Source organism: Jaculus jaculus, chromosome 5, assembly GCF_020740685.1.
Source record: "Jaculus jaculus isolate mJacJac1 chromosome 5, mJacJac1.mat.Y.cur, whole genome shotgun sequence".
Taxonomy (NCBI): Eukaryota; Metazoa; Chordata; class Mammalia; order Rodentia; family Dipodidae; genus Jaculus; species Jaculus jaculus.
In genome coordinates, this window is record NC_059106.1 from 95908133 (window position 1) to 95922563 (window position 14431).

A 14431-nucleotide genomic window follows, 5' to 3' on the forward strand; every position below is an offset into this window, starting at 1 on the left:
TTGTTTCTATTTCATTAATTTCTGCACTAATCTTTGTTATTTCTTCCACCTACTGATTTTTGGTTTGCGTTGTTCTTCTTTTTCTAAGGCTTTAAGGTGAAGCATTAGGTCGTTTACTTGCGACCTTTCTAATTTCTTAATATAGGCACTTAAGGCTATAAATTTACCTCTTAGAACTTCCTTCATTGTGTCCCAGAGATTTTGATATGTTGTATTCTCATTATTGTTTGATTCTATTAATTTTTTGATTTCCTTCTTGATTTCTTCATTGACCCATTCATCATTTAGTAGTGTGCTGTTTAGTTTCCATGATTTTGTGTATGCTTTATAGCCTTTCTTGCCACTGATTTGTAGTTTAATTCCATTGTGGTCAGATAGAATGCAAGGAATTATTTCAATTTTCCTGAATTTGTTAAGATTTGCTTTGTGTCCTAATATATGGTCTATTTTAGAGAATGTTCCATGTACTGCTGAAAAGGATGTATATTCTGCAGCTTATGGATGAAATGTCCTGTAGATATCTGTTAGGTCCATTCCTTATCTTTCTTGAGTAACATTGGACTGAAGGCTACCTTGTCAGATATTAGGATAGCAACAACTGCTTGTTTTCTAGGCCCATTTGCTTGAAACACCGTTTTGCAACCTTTTACCCTAAGATAATGTCTATCCTTTGTAGAAAGGTGAGTTTCTTGGAGACAACAAATTGTAGCATCCTGCTTTTTAACCCAGTCTGCAAACCTATGTCTTTTGGTTGGGGCATTGAGGCCGTTGATATTAAGAGATATTATTGAAAGGTGTGTATTTTATGTTTGCCATTTTTGGGTTTTTTTGTGGTTTCGGTTCTAACTGTGCTCTCTTGTGTTAACTAGTATTTGAGTGTTGCTTGTTTTTTCTAGGTTCCTTATATGTGTGCTTTTTCTTTTCTTCAGCTTGGAGGAATCTATCAAATATTTTCTGAAGAGCTGGTTTTGTCTTCAAATACTCCTTTAACCTGCTTTTGTCATGGAATGTCTTTATTTCTCTATCTATTTGAATGGATAACTTTGCAGGATAAAGTAACCTTGGTTGACAGTTGTTATCTTTCAGAACTTGGAATATATCACTCCAAGCCCTTCTGGCTTTAAAAGTTTGTGTTGAATAATCTGCTGTAATCCTGATGGGATTGCCTTTGTAGGTAACTTGATTTTTCTCTCTAACTGCTTTCAATATTTTTTCTTTGGTGTGTGTGTTTGGAAGTTTGATTATAATATGGCAAGGAGAGGTTCTTTCCAGGTTTTGTCTGCCTGGGGTTCCAAAGGCTTCCTGTATCTGCATTGGCACCTCTCCCAATTTGGGGGAAATTTTCTTCTATGATTTTGTTGAAGATGCTTACTATGCCTTTGGAGTGGAATTCTTCTCCTTCTACTATGCCCTGAATTCTTATATTTGATCTTTTCATAGTGTCCCGAATATCTTGAAATTCCTACTCATACTTTTCTATAAGTTTGTCTTTCTCTTTGTTGTACTGTATTAGATCAGCCACCTGGTCTTCTAGCTTAGATATTCTGTCTTCTTCCTCATCCATCCTACTCTGAGATTTCCTATAGAGTTTTTTTTATTTCATTAAGTGTGTTCTTCATTGCTAGTAATTCTGACTGGTTTTTTTTTTATTATTTCTATTTCCTTATTTATGTCTTGTATTGCCTTCTTTGTTTCATTAAATTGGTGTCCTGCGTCTTCTTTGATTCCTTTGATTTCCTCTTTGATTTCTTCTTTGATTGTTTTGATTTGTTCTTTGACCTCTTTGAACATATTTACAATCCTTCTTTTGAACTCTTTCTCAGGCATTTCCTCTAACTCGTTCTCACTGGAGGACATTTCTGATGCATTAATACTTTTAGGTGGATTTATATCGTCTTGCTTTTTAGTGTTTCTTATGTTATAATGTATATATTTTTGTATCTTGGATTAAGTTAATGCTTGGATTTTCTAGCTAGCTGGGTATTCTTAGCTGTATCAATTGATTTGATCTTATATATTTTCAGGATAGGAACTTAAGGTGTTAGGTGTGGCTCTTAAGACTCTCAGAGTATCTACAATGGTGTTCCTAGGGGTTGAGTTTCCCTGCTGTGGGGGTATTCAATCAGGCTGAGTGGAATAAAATACAGGTAGATTCTAAAATTTAACTAAACACAGTACACATTCAATCAAAAACAGCCCCAAGTACGTATGCAAGAGTAGTTATTATAACGACCAGATCCTTTATCAACAAAGAGTTTATGTTTTCTGGTTTGTGGAGGGATCCAAGTCAGCTTGTGACCAAGTAAGAACCTTCCCTGGTGCAATCTCTGTTACCTTTTTGGATGATTTTCGTCTCAGTCAAGTGCTGGCTGGGTCGTTGGGCTGCTGTTCTGATTTCTGGAGCTGGGCACTGGCTTTTCCTGTGGGGCAAAGCAAGCCTGGCAAGTGTGACCCTGCAGATCAGCACCCCTGCTGCTGGAACTGCTATTGTTAAAGCTGCCGTTGCTGGGTCTGTAGCCTCTGTTGTTGAAGCTGCTGCTGGTCCCACCGCTGCTGCTGCCTCTGCTGATGCTGCTGTAGCTGCCACTCCTGGAGCCACCGCTGCTGTTATTGCTGCTGCTGCTTCTGGGTCCACTGCTGCTGTTGCCACTGAAGCTTCTGTTGCGGGATGTGCCGCTGCTTCCGCTCCTGGATCTGCTGCTGCTGGGTCTGCTGCCTCTGCCACTACTGGATCTGCTGCTGCTGGGCCGCTGTTACTGGTTCCGGAGCCACTGATGTTGCTTCTGAACTCTGCTCCTGCTTGGGTTCTGCTGTGGGCTCAAGTTGGCCTGGCCGGGTCTTGGGACCGCTGCTCTGTTTGCTGGACCTGGGCTCCAGCAGTGAGGGTGGGGAGTGAGCCGTAGCTACTCTGGTTCTCTCGCTGTTCCATGTGTTCTTCTACCTTGTGGTCTGCTCTTCTGTTGCTCACTGCTGCTCTCCCTTCACGTTTCCTGAGTTGCGGAGTGCGCCGGTGTGAATGGAAAATCCCCGCACCTGGCTTTTGCTCTGGCTTAAGCCGAGCGTGGCGGCTTTCTGTTGGACTGCCACCGCCATGGTTGGCGGAGCTGCCGGGGGCCACTTTTGTTGGCCTGTGCGGGCTCTGGATGCTCTGGATCTCTTCTACTTCTCCGCTGTCACTTTAATTTCCTATACACCTCACTTTTTAGTAAAAGTGAGTATTTTGCTGTGTTTTTTTGGTCTTTCCCCCCCCCTAGGCTGCTTTGGTGTGGTATGTACGCCACCATCTTAACTGGACTCTTCTTCTTAAAACACTCTTACTTAAGAATATTTTTGTTGAAAATGGAATTTACAATAATTGTTTCATAATATTTTGTTTAGTTATTCCTCAGCAGTTAAGGTGCTTGCCTACAAAGCTTAAGGACCCTAGTTTGATTCCCCAGTATCCATGTAAAGCCAGATTCACCAAATGGGACATATGTTTGGAGTTTTTCTGCAGTGTCTGGATGCCCTGGAGTGCCCATTTTCTCTCTCTCTTTCTCTGTTTCTGTGCTTGCAAATAAATAAAAAGTTAAAAAAAGGAAAAATTATCTGTGCAATGCAGTATTTGAGGCTGCTTTGCTTAGACAAGGCAGCTGTTATTTTGGTGTCTTTGCTATCATTCTGATGAATTACTATTTTTATACTTATGAATTCCATAGAACACCTGTTTTTCCATAAGAAGCAAATGTTTTACTCTCAGTGACAGATGCAAATTACATTATTTTAAATTGAGTTGAGGTAAAGTAGGAAAAACATAGCACCTATGAAGTGACGAAATGTATCCTTTAGCATGGAATGCCCTTTGCTAACCAAGTATGAAAACATTCATTACATAGCCTTTTTTCTTTTGGCCACAGTCTGTCCAAGAAAAGCTTGATTTCCAGAGGTAGCTTTGTCCTATTTGCCCTCTGTACCACTGAATATTCCTGTTGGTGTCCTTTTCTTTTGTCGGTTGTGTATGTAAAAACAAGAGTATCGAGTGACAGTATTAAGGTAGAAACCCAGCATTTATTTATTCCTTTTCATAAGATCTCTCATTGCCTTTCTTTCTTTTTTAAATCTTTCCAAATGTTTCTGAGCCAAGCTGTGTTAGTGCTATCCTGTTTCTCTTTTCTATTTCCATCACGTTGACCACCCTCTGCATTATTCCAGACATAGCATATAGCTCGGGTGATTGGTTGATTTTGTGTGTGTGTGTGTGTGTGTGTGTATAGGTTGGTCAGAGAACAACTTTTGGGTCAGTCTTTGTCTTTCACCTCATTTTGACGCAAGATCTCTTGTTCAACACTCTGTAAGTCTCCAGGAATTTTTCCAACCTCTGCCTTCATTGCTGCTCCAGGCCACAGCTTCCAGCTTCTGTGTGGGGTCTTAGGATCTGAACTCAGGTACTCAGAATTGGACAGCGCTTAGCCCACTGTTTCATCTCTTCTGCCCTGTACTCAGTATTTTGATTTGAAGCCTTTCTTTATTTAGTATCGTGAAGATTTGGGGAAAATGAAGGCTTAAAAAAAATAAGCCTTTTAGTCTTGGGTGTGTGCTTTCAGGTGCTACCTGGAAGCATGTTGATGAAGTGTGAACGAAATTAACTGGGGATCATTGTTATTGAGCAATCTTGCTCTCCAAGTTGGTACAATGTCTATTTCTTTTTTTTCTGAATTAATCCATTTATCATTTATTATTCTTTTGGTAAACATTTGATAATACAAGAAACATGTCATAGTTAGAGATAACTTTTATTTTTTAACTTTACACAAGTTGTAAACATATTTAAGTGGATAAAATTCTTGGCTGAAGAAATATTCCAGAACTCTTGACTTGTACTTTTCCAAGTTCGGACTAAATAAAGCTTATTAGTTTCCATTAGACCATCATCAGACAGCAAGCTTAGTTTGCAGGTTATTTTAAAATAAACATTTGCCATTTAAAAATGTTGTTTTCTCAGTTATATCCAAAATGACACTGAAGTTTTGTGAAAGAACAGAAGTTGACCAGGTATTTTGCTTATAACTATACTGGGCATGTTAAAATTAAAAAGAAAAAGATATATATCAAAGTATATCTTAAGTCTTCTTCTTAAAACACTATTACTTAAGAATATTTTGTTGAAAATGGAATTTATAATAATTAGGTTTCATAATATTTTTTGTTATTCCTTAAATCTTAACTTTGAAGTAACAATACTTCAAAATAAGCTTGAACATTTATTTTACAGTTTCATACTTTTATAAATTTCAGAACCCCAAAACATCCAGGTCAAAGGTTACAAAAATCACTTAACCTCAAGAACGTATTGTTTAGCATGCAGAATGGCTTTTCATCAGTTGAACTGGAATGATGCCAGGAAGTACTGGCTTGTTCTAGTTGACTCAGTCCCTAGCCACCTGCAACACTGTTACTTGGCTCAGGAGACTGTCTCCACTTTTAATGTTATTAATCCATTATTTGCTGATAAAAATTTTACATGAATCAAAAATCCCAATGGTATAAACTTGATGATCAGTGTTACTAATCACGTTTCCAACTTGGGAAAAATAGCTCAAACCAAAAGGTCTCATTTTCATCGTATTTCTTTATATAATAAATTATCATATACATGCTTATATATGGGTTTTTTCTCTTAGAAAAAAATTAGGGGTGATCTGAAATCTGAATTAGGAAATCATTCCATAGAAAATTACTTTATATGGGTTTTACTATGCAGTACTTGGCTCCCAAATAGAGGCTTTCAATTTTACCCATATACATTACATAAAAATAATCAAATACCTAAGTTCAAGAAAAAGTGACATTACTATAACTTATAAAATAATATTTAACAGGGGCTTTCTTCTAATCCTGGAATGTGAGCAAAATGGGAGGTCTTATTAAGGCAAACTAGAAAAGAACTAAAACTACATGTGGCTTTGGCCCCTTGCAATACTAAATCATCACCTTACATGTGTTTAGTAGTGAGAGGCCACATGGCATGTTTGAGTGGGAATGGCTACAGGCAGATAAGCTGTGGTGTAGGCAACTCTAGAAAACAAAAACTCATAGTTGTGGAGAGAGTCAAGCTATACTGGGGCTAACTCCAGTGTGCAGTTGAAGGAAAATGAAGGAATCAGAAAGATAGAAATCCATGCCTCCTTTTAAAGACAAAGAAGACTGGAGAGATGGCCTAGTGGTTAAGCGCTCGCCTGTGAATCCTCAGGATCCCGGTTCGAGGCACGACTCCCCAGGACCCATGTTAGTCATATGCACAAGGGGGTGCACGTGTCTGGAGTTCGTTTGCAGTGGTTGGAGGCCCTGGCGTACCCATTCTCTCTCTCTCTGTCACTCTCAATAAATAAATAAAAATGAATTCAAGTCTCTAATTCATTAGAGATGTAAAACTGACAGCTAGCACCTGTGCACCTTTGATACTTGCTTCTGTAAACTTAGCTAATTCCCATCTGAGTAAATTTTCAAAAATTCTTGTTTGTTAAAGGCAACTTCATGGCCACACCTTGATGTGTCATATAAAAAGCTTCCACTCCTGTTACCCCACCAATTAGTTTTGAAAACATTCATTAAGTTTGCTGTCACCCAACCACATTACTGCAAAGACTGGGTCATTTCACGTCTTAAGAAACATTACACTGAAATGATGACTTTGGAAGTATCTAGTCTTCTAAAACTTAAAACTAAGAAAGAATGTTTAGGATGTTAAATAAATAAAAATATCAGTGAACAAGTTAACATCTTGGTCAGTGAATGGTGTTTTCCACAGTAGGCTTACAAGTTCTTTTTTTTTTTTTTTTAAATATTTTATTTATTTATTTGAGAGTGACAGAGACAGAGAGAAAGACAGAGGGAGAGAGAGAGAATGGGCGCACCAGGGCTTCCAGCCTCTGCAAACGAACTCCAGACGCGTGCGCCCCCTTGTGCATCTGGCTAACGTGGGACCTGGGGAACCGAGCCTTGAACCGGGGTCCTTAGGCTTCACAGGCGAGCGCTTAACCGCTAAGCCATCTCTCCATCCCACAAGTTCTAAAAGTTCTATGAGGGCACTGGTTAAAGTTTATCTCTGATATATTTCTAAAAAGCCCATTATTCATAAACTGACTTAAGGTAGTTATGTTTTTCAGTAGCAGTCAGGACAATCTAGCATTTGGAAGGAATATGCAGCCTGGTATACACTAGCTGCAATTTCCAATAGCTGTGTGTACCAACTGTGTAACAGAATTATAATCCTAAGCCATACACATGTCTTATATATACAAGTGCTAAAGGATTTTTTGGATACTCGTTGCCAACTACAATAGGAGGAGAGTCTGCCTGTATAGTCTCTATTGGTGTTCTTAAAATGTGAGACAGAGCTCTTAGCTCAAGCTGACCTCCCCATGCAGCTGTGTTTATACTGTCTTCACAGTACTTTCCAAACTCTTCTGGCGTGTACATCTCCCCTGTGTTAGGGTTCATTAGAAATGGCAGGAAGTCCTCTGATTGGCTTTGCATGTATTCAGCAGTCTGCCTTTGTAAGGGCACCATGGTCAGGGCACAGTCATGCTCCTTCAGTTCGTCCTCAATGGCTCTACATGCAGTGGCCATCAGATGGAATCTGCTTAATTTGCAACTCTCTGGCTGACTGTATTTGAGAAAGTTTTTCACTTTCTATATGTCTGGCTCCAGGCAAGTTCTCAATTTCTGCTTCAGCAATCCTTTTTTCCTGCTCCTTCCCCTGTCTCTTTTGTGCTTTTGAAATCCGAGGTGGTTGAGTCTCAAGCACCAAGTTTGAAATGTTAGCAGCAACAGAATCTATCTTGTTCTCTTTAGAAGCCTGCTTCAATTCCTCCATTTCCTCTCTATGTTCCTGCTCCATTTCTTTTTCCAACTTAGCAACATCTTTGGGGAGTTGCTTCCTTCTGACATCGTTCTAATTTCATTTGTTTCTGTTTGAAATTGTTCTTTGAATGAGAAAGGTAAGTGAATGTGAATGAGTTTTCCTTTTTAAAATTATGGGTGGGCCAGGTGTCGTGGTGCACACCTTTAATCCCAGCACTTGGGAGGCAGAGGTAGGAGGATCGCCATGACTTTGAGGCCACCCGAGAATACATAGTGAATTACAGGTCAGCCTGGGCTAGAGTGAGACCCTACCTTGAAAAACAAAAAGACAAAACAACAAAAATTATGGGTGGGCTGGAGAGGTGGCTTAGCAGCTAAGGTTAAGGCACTTGCCTGTGAAGCCTAAGGACCAAAGTTTCCATTCTCCAGGTCTCATGTAAGCCAGATACACAAGATGGTATTTGTTTCTGGAGTTTGTTTGTGGTGTCTAGAGATCCTGGTGTACCCATTCTGTCTCTTTCTCAAATTAAAAGAAAAAAAAAAAAGAACCTAAAATTATCGATGTTTTCAACCCCCTAAGGTAGGGTCTCAGTCTATGCTGGGCTGTCCTGGAATTCACTACAGTCCCAGGCTAGCATCTAACTCACAGTAATACTCCCTCCTCTTCTTCCTAAGTGCTGGGATTAAAGACGTGAGCCATTATGCCTGGCTATTTAAAAAAATTTTTTTTTGTTGTGTATAAGTATGTGTTATGCATGTGTGATGTAAGGACATGTATGCACAGATGTGGGTGCCTTTTATGCACATGCCAAGGCCAGAGGAGGACATCTGCTGCTACCATGCTATTCCTCATTATTTTCTTTAGATGGGGCCTCTCACGGAGCCTGGAGTGCCTGCTGTTTTGTTTCAGCTATACTGGCTGACTAGTGAGCCCCTGTTTTCTTGTCTGCCCTGTTCTGTGCTGTTACAGGTGTGCACAGCCATGTCTGCCTTTTTACATGGGTGCTGGGGGCCAAATTCCTATCCTCATGCTTGAGCATCCAGCACTTGGACCCCTGGAGCCTCCTGTCCAGCCCTCCCTTTGGTGTTTTGAGGCAAGAGAGTCAATCACTTTTTAGTCCAGGTTGGCCTCAAACTTGCTGGAGTCTTCCTGCCTCCCAGGTGCTGGCATTGTTGACATATGTCACCATATCTGGCCATGGAGATGATTTTTTTTTTAAATATTTTTTGTCCATTTTTAGTTATTTATTTGAGAGCGACAGACACAGAGAGAAAGACAGATAGAGGTAGAGAGAGAGAGAATGGGCGTGCCAGGGCTTCCAGCCACTGCAAAGGAACTCCAGACGCGTGCACCCCCTTGTGCATCTGGCTAACGTGGGACCTGGGGAACCGAGCCTTGAACCCGGGGTCCTTAGGCTTCACAGGCAAGCGCTTAACCGCTAAGCCATCTCTCCAGCCCAATGGAGATGATTTTTAACCTGTCAAGGTACTCTGCAGGTATATATATATATTTAAATCCAAAACCAGCTTTGTAGACATTTTGGTATTTTTTACATATTACACTAATGGTAATGAGACAATTCAAAGTTTCTGATAAAACGAACCCAAAACACGCAGATGGATCAGTTATTTTAGAATTGAGAAAGAAAATACATATAAAAATTATAACTAGTCTATATTTTGATGACATATTTTAAGCTCTTCTGTGATGTATATGCACACACATAAGCTTGCACATTGAAGATCATCATAGTGCTCGACGATGCACTTTCTACCCATCTTAATAGCAGTGGCCCCCCATACTCTCATTATCCATCTTAAGAAATGGACATTGCATCCCTGGCTCTCAAGAGTCAGGACTTTAAATGCCTTTTATATGCTAATGACTCCCAAAATTAAAGGAAAGGTTTGGTTTTCTTTCCTGACCTCCAGCCTTTAAGATCCAACTCTATCCTAGATATCTCCACTCTAATTTCTGATAGTCTCCCAGACTCCCATCTCCAAAGCTCATCAGTGAATTCCCATTCCCATTCATCTGTTGCTCTGTCTTTTTTAAAAAAATTTTTTTGTTTATTTATTTGAGAGTGAGCGAGAGAGAAAGAGGCAGATAGAGAGAATGGCCACACCAAGACCTCAAGCCACTGCAAATGAACTTCAGACGCATGCACCTCCTTGTGTATCTGGCTAATGTAGGTCCTGGGGAATGAAGCCTTGAACCAGGGTCCTTAGGCTTCAAAGGCAAGCGCTTAACCACTAAGCCATCTCTCCAGCCCTGCTCTGTCTTCTTTATCTCAGTCCACAGCAGTCCTTTCTCTTATAGTTGCTTAGATTGGGGATCTGATTCCTTTTCCCACTCCTCCTGACTCCCTCATAGTAGCTATCAGCACATCCTGTTGACAATTCATTAAAAATACATCTCGAAGCCGGGCATGGTGGCAAATGCCTTTAATCCTAGCACTGAGGAGGCAGAGATAGGAGGAGCACCAAGAGTTCGAGGCCACCCTGAGACTACATAGTGAATTCCAGGTCAGCCTGGGCTAGAGCAAAACCCTACCTTGGAAAACTGAAAACAAACAAAATCTAGAGGGCTGGAGGGATGGCTTAGTGGTTAAAGTGTTTGCCTGCAAAGCCAAAGGGCCCCGGTTTGATTCCCCATGTTAACCCATGTTAGCCAGATGCACAAGGTGGCACATGTGTCTGGAGTTCGTTTGCAGTGACTGGAGGCCCTGGGGCACCCATTTTTTCTCTCTCTCTCCTACCTTCTTTCTCTCTGTCAAATAAAAAAAATTTTAAAAAATCCTGATTCTACTTTCTCAATACTCAGTTGCTAACCTAGTTCAGGCTGTTATCGCCAGAGTTTTTGCTAAGGATTCCTGTATTAATTAATTGTTGCTGTGACCAGATGCCTAACAAAAAGTAATTCAAGGAAGAGTATACTTTAGTTTACAGTTCCAGGTGATAGTCTACATCATGTCATATCATATCCTATCATATCAAATATATCATATCATATCATTGTCATATCATTTATCATATCATGGTGGCAAGAGCTTGAGGCAGCTGGTCACATTCAGTCCACAGAGAGAAAGCAAAGGTGGTGAATGTTGGTGCTCAGCCAGCTGTCTTTTTTTTCATCTGGTATCCCAGCCCATGGGATGGTGCTACCCATAGTGAGGGTGGGACTTTTGACCTCAGTTAGTCGAATATAGAAAATCCTTTGCACACATTCCCAGAGTCTTGTTTCCATGGTGATTTCTAAATCTAGTTAAATTGACAATCAAATTATACCACTATTCAAGTCTCTGTGTGGATTGTTTCCTCACCTACAGTGAGAGAGAGAATGGGCATGCCAGGACCTCCAGCCACTGCAAACGAACTCCAGACGCATGTGCTCCCTTGTGCATCTGGCTTACGTTGATCCTTTGGCTTTGCAGGCAAATGCCTTAACAGCTAAGCCATCTCTCCAGCCTACCTACAGTATAGCTTAAGTATAGGAGCTTGAGAGAGCTTAAAAAAAAAAACTTTGGAGAGATTGCTCAGTGTTTAATGGTGCTTGCTTGCAAAGCCTGACAGCCTGGGTTCAATTCCCCAGTACAGTACCCACATAGAACCATATGCACAAAGTGGCACATGTGTCTGGAATTCGTTTGCTGTAGCAGGCGTCCCTGGCATGCCCATTATTTCTCTTTCCCTCTCTCAAATAAATATTAATATTTTTATAAAAATAATAAGTATATTATATAAAATAAATACCAATAAGCATATGTATGTTTTAAATAAATAAAGCTATAAAAACGCAGACCCTTCAAAGCCCTCTGGTGACCTCACTGTCCAGTCACACAGAAAAATGCCCATATTGTCTGGCCATCTTATTAATTCATGCATTTCTCACTCATTTCCTTTCTGTTCTGTTTTCATTCTCTTCTCACTATACTGATGTCTTTCTGTTTCCCAGGCAAATCCCTTACCTTGCTGGCTTTAGATGTTCCTCAGCTTTATGTTAGAACCTTCTATTCTGACCTTTCCTTTTTGAAGTCCAAGGCTTTCTGACCCCTTCTTCACATACGTGGCTATTGTTCTGTGGCTCTAGGCCATTAGATATGACCTGTAACTCCCAAGCAGATGCTCACTCAGCATTCTGCTTTCTTTTTCAGTTTGAACTCTTCTTTCTGTCTTTGTGTTCTACAAGGAATTCCTTTCTCTTTTGTGAACTCAGTAAATCACTAAAATGTTATATTTTGTCTGGTGTTTTAGGTGGCTTTGTCAGTCAGTTTGTTGGGATTGAAAGTCTAGTGAGTCATATCTAACTGGTAGAGCTGAACCATTGATTTTGTTGAACAGTTTTTCTTTTTTCATGGACTAAAGGATGGACGACTACAGACAGGGGATCACATCTTGAAGATTGGCAGCACAAATGTGCAGGGAATGACCAGTGAACAAGTTGCCCAAGTGCTGAGGAACTGTGGGAATTCGGTTAGAATGCTTGTGGCTAGAGACCCCATTGGTGAAATATCATCGATGCCTCCTACCCCTACGTCCTTACCTGTTGCCTTGCCTGCTGTAGTTAATAGGAGTCCTGCTTTGGTGAGTATACAAATCATTCTTTATTTGTAAGTCAAAAACTGGCTAATATGCAATGTGAGGAAGGAAGGCAATTCTTTCAGATGGAAGTACCACGTTGGCTTGAGGCATGCCTTGGTGCTCATCCATGAACCAGAGGAGGTGTGGGACATGTAAAGAGCACTTGCATCTAGAGTTTGTTTGCAGTGTCAGGACGCCTTGGTGTGCCCATGCTCACTCTCTCTGTCTCCCCCTTTCTCTCTCTCAAATAAATATAAAAATGTTTTTAATTGTTATTTCCTTTCAGGACAATTCTTCTCTTTTTGAAACTTATAATGTTGAACTTGTTAAGGAAGATGGACAAAGTCTTGGGATTAGAATTGTTGGCTATGTTGGAACAACTCATACAGGTAAATGAATCATTTCTATTTTATATTTGGAAATAATTATGAAGTATGTTAAGATTTCTAGACAGTGAAACAAAGTACTTGCAGGTGTTAGTTTAAACTATTAATGTCCATCCATTTTTCTGCAAATTTCATAACTTCATTTTTCTTTACCGCTGAGTAGAACTCCATTGTATAAATGTACCACATCTTCATTATCCACTCATCTGTTGAGGGACATCTAGGCTGGTTCCATTTCCCAGCTATTATAAATTGGGCAGCAATAAACATGGTTGAGCATGTACTTCTAAGGAAATGAGATGAGTCCTTGTTCTCTCTCATATGTGGATCCTAGCTACAGATGACTGGGCTTTTGCGTGAGAATGAAAATACTTAGTAGCAGAGGCCAGTAAGTTGAAAAGGAGACATAAAGGGTGGAGAAAGGAAGGGAGGAGGATACTTAATAGGTTGATATTGTATATATGTAATTACAATGATTGTAATGGGAAGGTAATATTATGGAGAATGGAAATTCAAACGGGAAAGTGTGGGGGTGAGGAGGGAGGGAATTACCATGGGATATATTTTATAATCATGGAAAATGTTAATAAAAAAAAAATAAATAAACTATTAATGTCTATAATAGCCATTTTTCAGTGATTATAGATCACATTTTCCCTTGGTTGAACCTGGGTCCTTTGGCTTTGCAGGCCAGTGCCTTAACCACTAAGCCATCTCTCCAGCCCATAATTGGTTTTATACTCATCAACAAAGGAATTTAATTGTCTACTTTATTTTGTTACATTTAGATTTTAATTCCTTTTCTTTCTAAAATACATACTTCTTTTTGGTCTATTTTTAGTTTACTTTTTTTTTTTTTTTTGAGGTAGGGTCTCACTCTAGCTTAGGCTGACTTGGAATTCACTGTGTAGTCAGGCCAGCCTCAAACTCATAGGGAACCTCTTACCTCAGCCTCTCGAGGGCTGGGTATGCCTTGCAGAGAGGAGGGAGGGAGGAAGAGAGAGAGAATGAATGAATGGATGTGCCAGAGCCTCTAGCCACTGCAAACGACCTCCAGATGCATGTGCCACTTTGTGCATCTGGCTTTTTGTAGGTACTGGGGAATTGAAGTTGGGTCATTAGGCTTTGCAGGCAAATGCCTTAAATGCTGAGCCATCTTTACAGCCCTAAAGTACATACATTTTTAATAGTTTGACTATTAACATATTACACAGTATAGCATTTAGGTTAAGGTAAATTGATTATTGCATGCATTGTAATTGTCCAAAATGTATTATTTCTCTGTTTAATCATGAGAAAATTAAGAGAAAACAAGTATTTTATTAGAATTATTTTCCTTTTATATAAAGTAAATGCATTGTAAGAGTTTTAAATACACGACTCAAATAGCCCTGAAAAATAAAAGTTCTCTACTCTTACCTGAAAGATTAGCTTTGTAACTCTTACTAAATCCCAGCATTTAGGTGGCTGAGGTAGGAGGATTGAGTTCTAGGCCAGTCCTGGGCTATATAGTGAGTTTAGGTTAGTCTGGGCTAGAGTGAGGCCCTGCCTCGGAAAAAAACCCAAATAAACAAATAAACAAATAATCAAATAGGCCTTTCCTAGTAACATAAAAATTTAGT

At 39.8% G+C, this 14431-nt stretch overlaps 1 protein-coding gene and 1 pseudogene across 7 annotated transcripts in view; one reads left to right on the forward strand and one right to left on the reverse strand.

Moving 5' to 3' along the window:
• The window catches only part of Patj (PATJ crumbs cell polarity complex component), a 430613-nt gene that overhangs the window by 43318 nt on the left and 372864 nt on the right, over positions 1–14431 (forward strand). For all 7 annotated transcript variants that reach the window (XM_045148899.1, XM_045148905.1, XM_045148902.1 and 4 more), the window contains exons 8-9: positions 12208–12426; positions 12710–12812. In XM_045148899.1, coding sequence (XP_045004834.1) covers positions 12208–12426; positions 12710–12812 — 322 coding nt within the window. The remainder of the gene's footprint in view (positions 1–12207; positions 12427–12709; positions 12813–14431) is intronic.
• Positions 7197–11697, reverse strand: LOC105944374 (annotated as a pseudogene).